The sequence below is a fragment of the Lepidochelys olivacea genome (assembly GCF_965140295.1).
Source record: "Lepidochelys olivacea isolate rLepOli2 genome assembly, chromosome: 8".
NCBI classification, from domain to species: Eukaryota; Metazoa; Chordata; order Testudines; family Cheloniidae; genus Lepidochelys; species Lepidochelys olivacea.
The window spans coordinates 38,662,377-38,676,531 of NC_140418.1; the positions used below are offsets into that span (position 1 = coordinate 38,662,377).

Below are 14,155 nucleotides of genomic sequence, written 5' to 3' on the forward strand. Positions count from 1 at the left end.
CACTTCTGTAGCTCACGAAAGCTTGTGCTCAAATAAATTGGTTAGTCTCTAAGGTGCCACAAGTACTCCTTTTCTTTTTGCGAATACAGACTAACACCGGCTGTTACTCTGAAACCTGTTGGTATCTGTGGATTTCTAGACGGCTCATCAGTAAAGATACTAATTTATATGTTCGTATATTGGAGAGAGGGAGGGAAGGGAGAGTGTGTGTGTTTCTCTGTAATAAACCGAGTGATTTCCATTGAGTGCTTTGAGTGTCACCCGAAGGCCCTGACATTTTCTTTGCTATTGTCTAGAAAGCCAATGTTGTGCTATTTTTAGGTTTGTAAAATGAATGATTTTCTGGAATTTGTGTTACAAACAGGTATCTTAATATCCTTCCCTTATTCTTAAGAAATAGAGGTTTGTTTTCACCCTGACACAGTCTTTATTCAGTTGTGTTCTTTACCGGAAAGATTACATGGGCCTGCATAGCTGATTATTTTGTTAGAAATTTAGCTTTCAAGAAAGTATATTACTGTTAATCTAGGACAACATAGCTTTTAAAGAGGGAGAGATTAAATCAACATTTTTCACATTTTTCTCAATAATAATGTTGTTGTGTCCTAATTTTGAGCCTTAACAAATTACGATGGATAGTGGCATACCGTACTGACGCTTTCACATGTTTATTAATTAACATAGGAAAAATATTCTAAAATTTCTTAAGACCTTTTATTAAATAAGCATTATGTGTTTGTAAATCATGAGCATTAGTACAGAGATAAGTGAATGACTGAAATACCTTTGGAATTGTGGTTATATAGTTATAGATAATTTTGTTCTTTTTTATGTTGCCATCTTGAATTATTTAATTTATTTTTGCATCATGGAAAGGCCTTTGAATACAGGGATGTTACAGGAACATGGTCATAGTTTCAGAACGTTTCATGTTTGGAACACGTAAGCGTTCTTTTGGCAGCATTTGTGTTCCTAGGGTTGGTTCTGTGAGAGAAGTGCGCCTACTTTTTAAATATAGTGTAGTTTACCACAACAAGCCTTTTTCTCAGCTTTTAGAAGTGCATGCACTGTTCTTTCAATGGGAGGGGTTTTCTCTTTTTTTCTTTTTTTTTCTTTTCTGTGTTTGTTTGATGTACAGGAAAAGGAGAATTTTTTAGCGGACAAAAAGGACCTTACGGTAAACCACTCAAAATTTGTTTTGCTCACAAGTCTATACCGAACTACTCTTCTCTTTTACAATATTAAAATATTTCTGTCAAATTTTTCAGAACTATTATTTGTTGGCGCTCACAGAAATCTGGGTGTGTGGGAATTGTGATTCCATATGTGGAAACAATTGTAACTGCTGGAACGTTCTTTCCTCTTCTCAATAATAGTCCTGTGTATATAAAGATGTGCACAGTCACCCTTCGTACTGTTCCATTATTCCATTCCCCGTAAAATAGCGGTTTGGTATACTCTAAATTGAGTATATATATAAACTCACACACACAAAAAACATGAAGTCCACAGTCAACTGGGACGCAACTGTTCACGTCTGGCAATGTTACAAGGCTATAGATTTAGAATATAGTGTTTAGCAAGGGGGGATTCTTTCATTATAGTCGCTAGAGCTGTGTTGGTGCGGTGATAAGATCACTGCTATTGCAGTTCTCCCGTTGAGACTCAGAGTGCCGCTGTTGGCCAATGCGGAGCCAGGGCTGGGGCCGGAGATCCATCGGAGCCTCCTGCGCAGCGATTGCTCCATCACACAACGCAGATCGCAGAGGAAACTGCAGGGAGACAGTCACTGTCTCTCTATGAAAAGGAATCTCCTCGGAGCACAATGTATCCTTAAGCAGACAATCGGAGCTATATTTACTCTTCCTTACCGCGGATTACTTCAACCTGATGGGATTTCGAAACAACTAAAGTAATCAAAATAAACCAAGAGAGGAGAGAGTAAAGTTGACAGAGACGGGATGGAAATCAGAGAGCCGAATCGGGCAGTCACACGGCAGGTACTGCTGTTTCTCTTCCTATTCGCTTTGTTCTGGGGCGCGGTCTCGGAGCAGATCCGTTATTCAATTCCCGAGGAAATGGCGAAAGGTTCCCTTGTGGGGAATCTCGCCAAGGATTTGGGGCTGAGTGTGAGAGAACTGCCCAGCCGGAAGCTCCGTGTTCTCTCTGCAGTTAAAAAGCAATACTTCCGCGTGAATGGAGAAAGTGGCAAAGTCTATGTGAATGACAGGATAGACCGGGAGGAGATTTGCGGGACATCTCAACTCTGCGTCATAAATTTCGAGACTGTGCTGGAAAATCCCTTGAACATTTTCCACATAAATGTCGCGATCCAGGACATTAACGATAATGCCCCGCGTTTCTTAAAAGATAATATCAAACTAGAGATGAGTGAATCTACTTTACCAGGTGCTCGCTTTCTCCTGGGAAATGCTGAAGACCTTGACGTTGGGGTGAATTCTCTGCAGAGTTACCAGCTGAGCCCCAATCAGGATTTCATCCTGGAAGTCAAAGAGAGCCGGGATGGCAATAAATATGCAGATTTAGTGCTGCAGAAACCCCTGGACCGGGAAAGCCAGCGTAGCCTTCACTTGATCCTCACGGCTGTGGATGGGGGAGAGCCGCAGAGAACTGGGACCGCCCAGATATGGATTAATGTCACCGACGCCAATGACAACCCCCCCATCTTCACTCAGGAGCTCTACAAAGTCAGCCTGAGGGAAAATGCACCGACGGGCTCCTTAGTGCTTCAGGTTAGAGCCACCGACAACGATGAAGGTTCGTATGCTCAGATCAGCTACGTCTTCAGCAACATTCCAGAAAAGGCCCGTCCGAAATTCAGTCTGGATCCAGAAACCGGGGAAATCACCGTAAAGGAGCCCTTGGACTTTGAGGAGACACGTGACTACACCCTGGTAGTAGAAGCAAAGGATGGAGGCGGACTAGTGACACACTGCGAAGTGAAGTTCGAGGTTCTTGATGAGAACGACAATGCCCCCGAGGTGACACTCGCATCCCTGGCCAGCGCCATCCTCGAAGACTCAGTGCCTGGGACAGTGATAGCTCTGATCAATGTAATCGATCAGGATTCTGGAGATAACGGGATCGTGTTTTGTCATTTCCAAGATGAGTTGCCGTTTAAAATAATATCGTCCTCTAATAACTACTACAAGCTCCTCACAGACAGCATCCTGGACAGGGAAAGGACCCCGGAGTACAATATCACAATCACCGCCACAGACAAAGGCTCTCCCCCACTCTCCACCCAGAAAACCATCCTGTTGCAGATCTCGGATATCAATGACAACGCGCCTGTCTTTGAGAAACCTTCCTACACCGCCTATGTGCCAGAGAACAATCCCTCAGGGGCCTCTATTTTCAGTGTAAAAGCCTCAGACCGGGATCTGGACCGGAACGCTCGAGTCACTTACTCCATCCTGAGTAGCAACCTCGAAGAGGTGCCTCTCTCCTCCTACATCTCCATTAACTCCCAGACCGGAGCGATCTATGCGCAGCGCTCCTTCGACTACGAGCATTTCCGGGAGTTTGAGCTGCAAGTGAAGGCCCAAGACGGCGGGTCTCCGCCTCTCAGCAGCAATGTCACCGTCAGGGTGTTTATTGTGGATCAGAATGATAACGCCCCTCGCATCCTGTACCCTTCGCTCGGAGCCGATGGCTCCGCCTTGTTCGAGATGGTGCCTAGTTCGGCCGAGGCAGGTTATCTGGTGACTAAGGTGGTGGCGGTGGATGCTGACTCAGGACACAATGCCTGGCTCTCCTACCACGTGCTCCAGGCCACGGACCCGTCGCTCTTCAGCATGGGGCTGCAGAGCGGGGAGATCCGGACAGCCCGCGCCTTTGCGGACAGAGATGCTGTGAAGCACAGGCTGGTCATCCTGGTGAAGGACAACGGGCAGCCGCCTCTGTCCGCCACAGTGACTCTCAACCTGGTGTTTGCCGAGAACTTCCAAGAGGCTCTTCCGGAAATGAGCGACCAATCGGGTGACTCAGAATCTCAGTCTGGCTTTACTGTTATTTTGGTGGTAGCTCTAGCTTTGATTTCGTTTTTATTCCTTTTTACAGCGATATCGGTTTTAATTTTTAAAAGTCGGAGACCTAGAACTCCCCCAGTTTTTGGATCTTACAATCCGGATCTTTATTCTAGTCTCGACCCCAAATTCTCCTGCAACTACAGCAATGGGACTTTGCAGTTACCCTATTCTTACGAGATGTGCTTAGCTGACGATTCGGGGCAGGAGTTCACCTTTCTCAAACCGGGACAAAAGGCTTTGACCGACATTCTCCTTTCTGCTGAGGATTCTGGCATGGGGAATGACTCTGGCAGGGGAAACCTCAGCTCTGACAGCCAGGCACAGGTGAGACACCTTCCTGAAATGCAAGTCTTGCTAACGTAGAGAATATTTCTACCAGTAATCTAAGGGTTCCTGGGTAGTGCTTCCCTGTAGTTCTGCAGCAAGTATGTAGACTGCAAATAGAACCAAGTTTTACCTCATAAACACCTGTTCTAAGAGTTAATAGTGAAAATCCTGTGAAACTTTTCAGTTTCATTCTGATCAGCATCATCTGCATTATGATATTGGAGAAGTGAATGTTTCCATTCTCAGAATATATGGAAAGCTCTCAGTGTCCTTTATGGAAAACATTTTCATGGACTATTTTACTATTTTGAGTATTTTCAATGAAGAATACGTCAGAGTTTATTTGTTGTATGGGACCAACTACTACTTCAGACACTTTCAGTCTCTAGTGGTGGAAAGTCTGCAGTCAGGGAATTATTCGACTCCGAAGGGAACTATGGTAGGTTAGACCATTCCCCCGTATTGTGCCAATATTTTCCCTGCAGCATCCGTATTTTAGATGTGTCTTATGACAGCCTTGAACATCTCCAGATGACATAATTCCACAATCTACTTTAGCAGATTGTTTCAAATGTCCTTATACTAACTATATTGTTGTAATGCAGTGATGTTGTAGCCATGTTGGGCCCAGGATATTAGAGAGATAAGGTGAGTGGGGTAATATCCTTTATTGGACCAGCTTCTGTTGGTGAGAGAGACTGTCTTTGGATCTTACATACACTGGAAACCTTATCTCTGTCACCAACAGAAGCTGATCCTCTACAAGTTATTACCTCACCCACCTTGACTCTCTTACACATATTAGCATTTTTTCTAATATTTAACCTGAGATTAACTTTCTAAATGTATTCCTTTTACTTCGGGTGTCCTTAAATGAAGACTCTTGACCGCCCTCCTCCTTGTGATACTATCTATATTTGTGTTGTATTATGTATTCCCGTCTTCGCTGAATATTGAAAAAAAAAAAAAAAAGCACTGTCTGTTTCAGCTAGAATTTTAGTTTCTGTGGTTTTGAACGTATTTACCTTTTACAATTTTGAACAGAATGTAGTTCTTGTGAAAGGTGCTTAACAACAGTCTTGGAGACTCAAATCCTCTTTTCATCCTCAGACCCAGGGCAGCAGAAGTGGACATTGCCCCTCCCCCCCCATGCTGTATCCATCAATGTGCTCCAGCTGCGAACTGGAGGAGCACATCTGGGGATGAAAGGGTAATTTTGTCTCCATGGCTCTGTCTGGACTTGTCTTGCTTGCTGATTCTGCCAAATGTGTCAGTTAGAGTCAATTGTGATGATGGCTTTGATGAAAATGTTAAAAGGGAATGCAGTGGACATAATATACCTGGGCTTTAGCAAGGCTTTTGACACAGTGCCACATGACAGTCTGATAAGAAAGCAGGAGAAATGTGGGGCTGGCTGAACTATCATTAAGTGGATACATAATTGGTTAAGCAACGGCAAACAAAGAGCAACTATGAATGGAATGATGTCAGATTGGAAGGGGGTCTCAAGTGTGGTTCCACTGGGCTCTGTTCTGGGTCCTGTGTTATTTAACATCTTTATTAATGACCTGGATATAGGAATAGAAAGCATGCTGATCAAATTTGCAGATGACATAAAGCTAGGGGGCTGCAAACACTTTAGATGATAGAGATAAAATTCAATGGGATCTTGACAAACTGGAGAACTGAGCTATAAACAAGAAAGGAAATTCAACACAGATGCATATAAGGTGCTATACTCAGGGAAGAAAAACCAAACGCACCAATACAGAATGTGGGATAACTGGCTTGGCAGCAGTACTACTGAAAAGGATCTGGGAGTTCTGGTGGATCACAGCATCAGCATGAGTCAACAATGTGATGCTGTTGCAAAAAAAGCAAATGCAATTTTGGGTTGCATTAACAGAGGCATAGCATGCAAGTCATGGGAGGTGATAGTACAGCTCTATTGGGTGCTGGTTAGGCCTTAGCTGGAGTACTGTGTCCAGTTTTGGTCACCAGTGTATAGAAAGGATGTAGAGAAACTGGAAAGGACCCAGAGGCAAGGGACAAATATGATCAAAGGGATGGAATGCAAGCCATCTGAGCAAAGGCTGAAGGAACTGAGTATGGTTAGCTAGGATAAGAGGAGATTAAGGGGGAACATGATAGCAGTCTTCAAATTCTAGAAAGGCTGCCATAAAAAGATGGAGAAAAGTTGTCCTCTTTTGCCACAAAGGGTAGAACAAGAGGCAATGGGTTCAAACTCCACAATAACAGATTTAAATTAAATCTCAATAAAAATTTCCTAATGATAAGAACAGTAGGATAATGGAACACACTGCCTGGAGAGGTTGTGGAAGCTCCTTCACTAGAGGTTTTCAAAACGAGGCTAGATCACCGCCTGTTTTGGATGGTTTAGACTCAACAAATCCTGCATCTTGGCAGGGGGTTAGACTAGATGACCCTTGCGGCCCCTTCTAACCCTATGGTTCTATGATTCTATGATTCTGTTAAAATAAAGCTGGTATTTATGAAAATACGGTATGCGCCCTAGATGGTGGCAAAGACTTATGAAGTCATTTTATGTGGCAGATTTATATAAGCATACCGCTGTGTCCCCACTAAGCTTCTGTATTACAGATATCCAGCTACCAAAATATCTTCACAATGGCACAGTGAGCAGGAAAGATATGTTCAGCTGGTGTTCTAATATGTGAGCTTGTACTGAGGTCTGGGATGGCATGCTTTCTCATCTATAGGTAATTTGTACAATTTGACTTCTCTTCCTCTTGCTAGCACAAGTGGTAGACTTTCAGGAGCTTAGAAACTTAAATGAGAAATAGAGATAAAGAACGTTGAGAATGGGGTTTTCTGCTGGAAAGAATTAGAGCTCACCTCCCTCATTCAATCAAAATACAGACTTTTGAAATATTGTGATTATGCATTTAATAAAAGAGTGTCATAAATATAAAGGAAAGGGTAACTACCTTTCTGTATACAGTGCTATAAAATCCCTCCTGGCCAGAGGCAACATCCTGTTACCTGTAAAGGCTTAAGAAGCTCAGCTAACCTGGCTGGCACCTGACCCAAAGGACCAATAAGGGGACAAGATACAGTCAAATCTTGGGTGGGGGGAAGGCTTTTTTTTTGTGCTCTTTGTTTACGTGGTTGTTCTCTCTTGGTACTGAAAGAGGCCAGACAGAAATCCATCTTCTCCAACCCATCCTAATCCAAGTCTCCAATATTGGAACCAGTACAGGTAAGCCAGGCAAGGTGGATTAGTTTATCTTTTGTTTTATGTGAATTTTCCCTGTGTTAAGAGGGAGATTTATTCCTGTTTTCTGTAACTTTAAGGTTTTGCCCAGAGGGGGATCCTCTGTGTTTTGAATCTGAATACCCTGTCAAGTATTTTCTACCCTGATTTTACAGAGATGATTTTTACCTTTATTTTCTTTTTAAATAAAATCCTTCTTTTAAGAATCTGACTGATTTTTCCATTGTTCCAAGATCCAGGGGTTCAGTGGGTCTGTGATGATTTTGTAACCAATTGCTTAGGATCTTATTCTCAAGCCTCCCCAGGAAAGGGGGTGTGTAGGGCTTGGGGGGATATTTCGGGGGCGGGGGAGATGTCTCCAAGTGGTCTCTTTCCCTGTTCTTTGTTTAAAACACTTGGTGGTGGCAGCATACTATTCAAAGACAAGGCAAAGTTTGTAGCTTGGGGAAGTTTTTAACCTAAGCTGGTAAGAATAAGCTTAGGCGGTCTTTCATGTGGGTCCCCACATCTGTACCCTAGAGTTCAGAGTGGGGAAGGAACCCTGACAGGTATAAACCATAATTATATGAAATACTTCCACTGTTCTGTCATCTTCTTATTGCTTCTACAGATATTATGTAGAAAAGCTACTGAATAATTGTTCTTTTTGTGTGTATATATATATTAAGATTAAAGGTGCTTTTTCAGAATTGCAGTATATACATTGGAAATGAAAATTGTTATTCAGTAAATAAAAGTCAAGAAATTGCCATAAATATGCTTGAAAAGTAGTTAAAGGTGTTTCTATAAAGTCAGAATATTTTGCTGTTTCCAGCATCAATTTTACTTGAGGTACCATCTAAATCTTTTGTACCGGAGCAGAAAAATGGTGAGAACATTCAAGTCTACTTTGAAAAGGGTGACTGTGGTTCTCTCTCTCTTAAGTCATCTTTTGGGGGGGGGGGGTATAACAGCAAGTTGTCTGCAGAGAGGCCTGTAAGAAAGGATGTGAGTATAACTAGAAGAGACAGAGGTAGATTACAGTAAGAAAAATGAAGATGTCAATACAGTAGTTGACTGTCTCTTTCAGGGAAGAATGACAATGAACAGACTATTGTAAAAATTTGTACATAGGACCATAAAATACCTGTGGCAGGTAATCCTTCCAGAGTTAAAGGTGCATCATTTCCATTAGACACCTTGTTTCCAAGTGTTTTCATGTCAGTAGTAAAAATACACTCCCAACATAAACTTCACATAAAAGGATGACTAATTTTGTGTGTTTGTGTGTGTGATGGTGGGGAAGTTACAGATTTTTTTTAAATATCAGTTTGTTCACTTTATAGTGAGAACGGAACAAATGTATTTGTGATCAAAATCTCTCAAGTGGCTTCATGCACTTTTGGCAGAATTTAATGCTCAAAACAGATTTGCAGGTATTAAAGAGAATAGCTGAACAAGTGTGAGCAAACTAACATCCTCATCCATCACCCATGTTTAAAACAAAATGAATGCTAAAGCTTTTTAAAGCTTTTGAAATATGTAGATAGTTTTTTTTTCACTTCGGCTTTCTGTTCAGGCCTGGAATTGAAAGCACATGTGAAAGTCTATGAGCACAAGGGACCTGATCCTCTGTTGTCCTGACCTTTGCATTGGTCATTTGCATTGGTGACAGTATTGGTAGCATTTCATATCCACTTTACCCAGGTGTAAATTTCCAGCCAAATTTTGCAGCCTAAAGAGATCCAAATAGTTTAGATAAGGTTCAGGTAAGCCAATGAACATCTAGAATTGCATTCATTCTTGGTCTGCTGAGGGCTGCTCATTACTGATTAGTTCTGTGATGTAAAGTAATTTGTGAAAAATACATTGGAAATGGCCAAAACTTTAATGTTTATTTATCATGCCCTTTGTACAGCACATTTTCTGCTCAGGTTTATTTTATTTTATTTTTTGCAGTATCATGATTACATGCAAAACATGTTGCAGTTTTGGGTACTAATTGTATTGTACTAATTGGGTACTAATTGTATTACTTACAGTAATTCTGTTCTGACACATGATTAAACTAACTCACTCAATATGAGACAATAAAATCACAAAGTATTGTTATCAAAAATACCATATCAAAATAAACAAAAAAGGCAGCCAGAGATTAATTTGGTCAAAAATGTGGTAGCACAGTAACATGATCCTGGTGCACCTGGTGTATCATGATGGGGTTAATCAATTTGCAAGTGGCCTATTGAATTAGATCAGGGTTTCTCAGACTTCATTGCACCACAACCCCCTTCTGACAACAAAAATTACTACACGATCCCAGGAAGAGGGACCAAAGCCCGAGCCCCTCCATCCCTGGGCAGGGTTGCCAAAGCTGAAGCCCGAGCCTCGACCCCCTGGTGGAGGGGGGTGAAGCCAAAGCTTGAGAGCTTCAGCCCTAGGTGAGTGGGGGCTGTAACCTGAGCCCTGCTGCCCAGGGCTGAAGCCCTCAGGCTTTGGCTTCAGCCCTGGGTGGTGGGACTCGGACTTTTGGTGTCAGCCAAAGGCCTCAGCAAGTCTAAAGCCAACCCTGGTGACCCCATTAAAACAGGGTCGTGACCCACTTTGGGGACCCAGCTCACAGTTTGAGAACAGCTGAATTAGATTATCTAGCCCAAATATCTGACACCCACTCTACACCAGTAGATTTCAAATGTGTTATGTTGGTCAGGATTTAAGTGAGGAAACCAGATGCTCTGTCTGACAAAGGCAAATAGAGGACTGGCAGTTAGAGTTGAGATGGAAATTGGTGGGCATGAGTGGGGGATTGGGAGTTTGGGGTTACATGAGTGGATCTTCCTTATTAAGGTCTATGCAGTTGAAAATGTTGTGAGGTATATTTTTTGCATCTTACTCCTTATATACAGTCCTTAAACTCACCCTGAATAGCTTTCAAATAATTTGCCATGATTACCTCAATAAGCAAAGGATTCCACTTTAAATTCTCCTTGTCTGGCAGGGATTTTCTCTTCGTTTTCCACGTTGAATTCATCCTCCTTCCCCACCCTTTTTTTCTTTTCTTTTTTAATGTATTATTTACTCCTAATGGCCAATTTACGCAGACCTTTTCCTTCGGATACAATCGCCTTTGAATATTAATGGAATGATCCTCATCTCAGAGGTTTTGGTCCAATCATCCCCTCAGTTTAATGGCAAGTAGACAAGAAAAAAGAAAAGGTAATATACCTTATCCGCCAAAGAAGGATAGCCTACATGAAAAGAGGGATGATTTGTAGCTTCTCTTTGGGAGTAAAGTGTGACCAGTTCAGTATGACAGATGCACACAGCTGGTGCGCCCACAGAAAAGGGGCATGGAACCCAGAAAAGAGGGTCTGGTCAGAAGGTAGAACAGCAGGCTCCCATCTGCTCATCCCTGGGTGTGGGCTTCACAGGCAACAGAAGCATAAACTAAATAAGCCAGGGTCAACTGCCAAGTACCCACATGATGAAAGCTGCCAGCCAGACCTGAGGTGCCTGCCTACTGCTTAATGCTGTATGTGCGCCATGATTGATAAGTGTGACATTGCCATAAGATCCCACAGCTCTGCAGTTACAAGGTTGCAGTTTTGCACAACCCCGCTTTCTGCAATACCCATTCCACTGCTCGGTCCAGTTTACCGAATGATTGCTTTGATTTGTACGGGGCCAGCTGCTTCCCACCTCCACGTGTGGAGGTGCTTTTACGCTATTTACAGCCCTTTATCCAACACCTTACCGGAGCACAGTGCTCGGAACGCAAATCCGATATTCAGTGACTGTGCTTCTGGCTCTCTTCACCCTTGGCGGATGACTTTACCTCTTGGGTAGTAGAATGACGGAAGCTAATGGAAAACCTAAGGTTTATAGATAGACCGAGAGCACTAGAGAGGACAGATATCAGCTGCAAGATATGCCCCCCTTTTACGGGCATTTCTCCTTGCAGTTTTAAGCTAGCTTTCTTTTCTACTGGAGTGATCACTCCTCCTGCCCTTATTCAGGCTAAGTCAGTTAGTTCCTTTAATCTTTCCTCCTAATTCATGTCGGGATAGTTAAATAGGAATCTCTGCGTTTTTGTGGGCTTGCCTAATAGTCTTCACCTCGGTTTGCTGTATTGTTTGTCCTGTGATTATAACTGTCTGGAACGAAGGGGACAGGGCAGGTGCTAGGAACGTCTCCTAGACGCCTATGTTCTGGTGTCTTGTGTAGCTCAGAAATGGTAATTTACGGAGAGACCAATGGGAGGAGATGAGAATCATAGTGACTATTGGGCCGGTTGATGCTCTTGGCTATGAACGGTGACTGGCTTCCTAAAGTCAAAGTGAGCGTCCAGTGCTAGACCCTTTGTAGAATTTGGCCCATCATTACCGTTATTATCCTCCTATCCACGTGGTAGTTGCTGGTTTGTTGACAGTCAAATCATGTGGTGTTCAAAGCAAGCGCGCCATTCGAACTAAAATCTGCAGAGCCCTCCGGAAGACGCAATGGGGCGAGGTCATCCGAGAAAGGGGAGGGACAGGAGCTCGGTTAAGACGTTCCCCTTTGAAACCGCTTCGAAAAGATGCTCAAATAGCATGTACGATAATATTGATCCATTTCCACTTCCGATTCAGAGACAGGCAAAGGCGAGGAATGTGTTCACAATGGATCACCTTCCGCGCTACAGCAGTTGCTCTCACTGGTTCTTCATGTCCCCACTGCTGTGACTGTAATGAGAGTTCTGCTGCCTCTCTTCCCTCCCCACCCCACTCCGCTTCTCTGTGGCGTCCCACTGCCCTTTCCAACTCGTAAGCCACTTGCTCCTCTCCTTTCCCTGCCCTGCACACACCCGTTAGCGACCACTCAACCCCACGCTCCGTTACTACTGGCGTCTCTCGTTCCTTGTTATAAGCGGACCTGTCTTCTGCGCACCACAAACGCTTTGGTTCACTTCGTCGCCCCTGCTTATTTTTACCCTTCGCTGCTGCCTGCATGTGGTTTTCTGTCCCACCTGGAAAAATAGCCCTATGAGGTTAGGCTGACATGTTTGGTTTTTTTTTGTTTTTTTTTTTTTTGGTTGGGTTCTCTGATATCTAGTTTAAGTAAAAACAACAAGGAGTCCGGTGGCACCTTAAAGACAAGCATATTTATTTGAGCATAAGTTTTCGTGGGTAAAAAACCCACTTCTTCAGATGCATGGAGTGAAAATTACCTCCATTTTCACTCCATGCATCTGAAGAAGTGGGGTTTTTACCCACGAAAGCTTATGCTCAAAAAAATCTGTTGGTCTTTAAGGTGGCACAGGACTTCTTGTTTTTGCGGATACAGACTAACAGGCTAGCCCCTGATACTAGTTTAAGTAAAGGACATGTGTGTGTTCTTTTGTTTTGATCCCAACGATGTCAGTGGGAGATCAGCATGTAGGAGTAGGAGGAGAATATTTCCTTGGCTTTCAGAGCTATGATACGATGTGTTATGGATCTAGGAAATGTGCCTTCTTAGGACATACACAGAAGTGCGAAACCACTTAAATCCCAAATTCCCGTGTACCTGGGTAAATGCGTTTTCTTCTGAAGTGTTTAGTTTTGTATTAAACCCTAACTGTGACACCGCGTTTCCATGAACGCTGGGTTGCGATGTGACAAGTTAGACAAAGCAAATTCGACTGCGCACGCGCAATAGTAGGGAGCCTGCTGGAGCATTTCTCCGTGTAGTTATTGGCTGGGACTCTGTGTGCCGCTGTTGGCCAATGAAGGAGCTGGGGATCTGGCGGCCCTTTCTGCTGTGAACCGGGATGAGGCAGAGACAGTGTGAGCCGAGCGGGAGGGAGTGCTGTGCCGGAAAGCAATGCCCGAGTCTCAGCCACACAGCCCAGTCCCGGGACTCACCAGGTCTCGCTATGAAGGGACGAGCTGAGGATTTTTAAGGGAAATAGACCGTGCAAACGCCTGGTTAAGTAGCTGCCCGACAGTGACATGAAACGCGCTGCTGGAAGGAGCCGCTGGGTAACTGAATGGCAAGTACTTAGTTTGTTGTTACTGTCTGGCGTTTCGGAGTGGGCTTCCGCATCAATTCGCTATGCCATACCCGAGGAAACGCAAAAAGGCTCCGGGGTGGGGAATGTGGTAGCTGATCTGGGCTTGGAGCTCAAGCGGCTGCCGGATCGCAGGCTCCGGGTGGTGTCTGGAGGCAGCAAGAGGTACTTTGAGGCAGATCTGAAGAGCGGGATGTTGTTTGTGAAGGAGCGGATAGACCGGGAGGAACTCTGCGGGACTCTGTCTCCGTGCACCTTGGGCTTTGAGATTGTGCTGGAGAACCCGCTGGAGCTCTACAGCGCTGTCGTGGAGATCCAGGACATCAATGACAACGACCCAGCTTTCCCGTCCAGCCTAATGAGGCTGGAAGTCAGTGAGTCAGTGGCGCCTGGAGCGCGTTTCCCACTAGAGAGCGCGCAAGACCCGGATGTGGGGAGTAACTCTTTGCAGACCTACCACCTCAGCGCCAACCAGCATTTTGTGTTAAATGTGAAGACGCGAGGGGATGGCAG

At 44.0% G+C, this 14,155-nt stretch overlaps 1 protein-coding gene across 1 annotated transcript in view; it reads left to right on the forward strand.

The window, feature by feature from the left end:
* Positions 1-1,742: 1,742 nt before the first annotated feature.
* The window catches only part of LOC311524675 (protocadherin gamma-B5-like), a 52,967-nt gene continuing 40,554 nt past the window's right edge, over positions 1,743-14,155 (forward strand). Inside the window, exons 1-2 of the mRNA XM_084636032.1 lie at positions 1,743-4,376; positions 5,490-5,589. Coding sequence (XP_084492158.1) covers positions 1,962-4,376; positions 5,490-5,585 — 2,511 coding nt within the window. The 5' untranslated portion in view covers positions 1,743-1,961 and the 3' untranslated portion in view covers positions 5,586-5,589. The remainder of the gene's footprint in view (positions 4,377-5,489; positions 5,590-14,155) is intronic.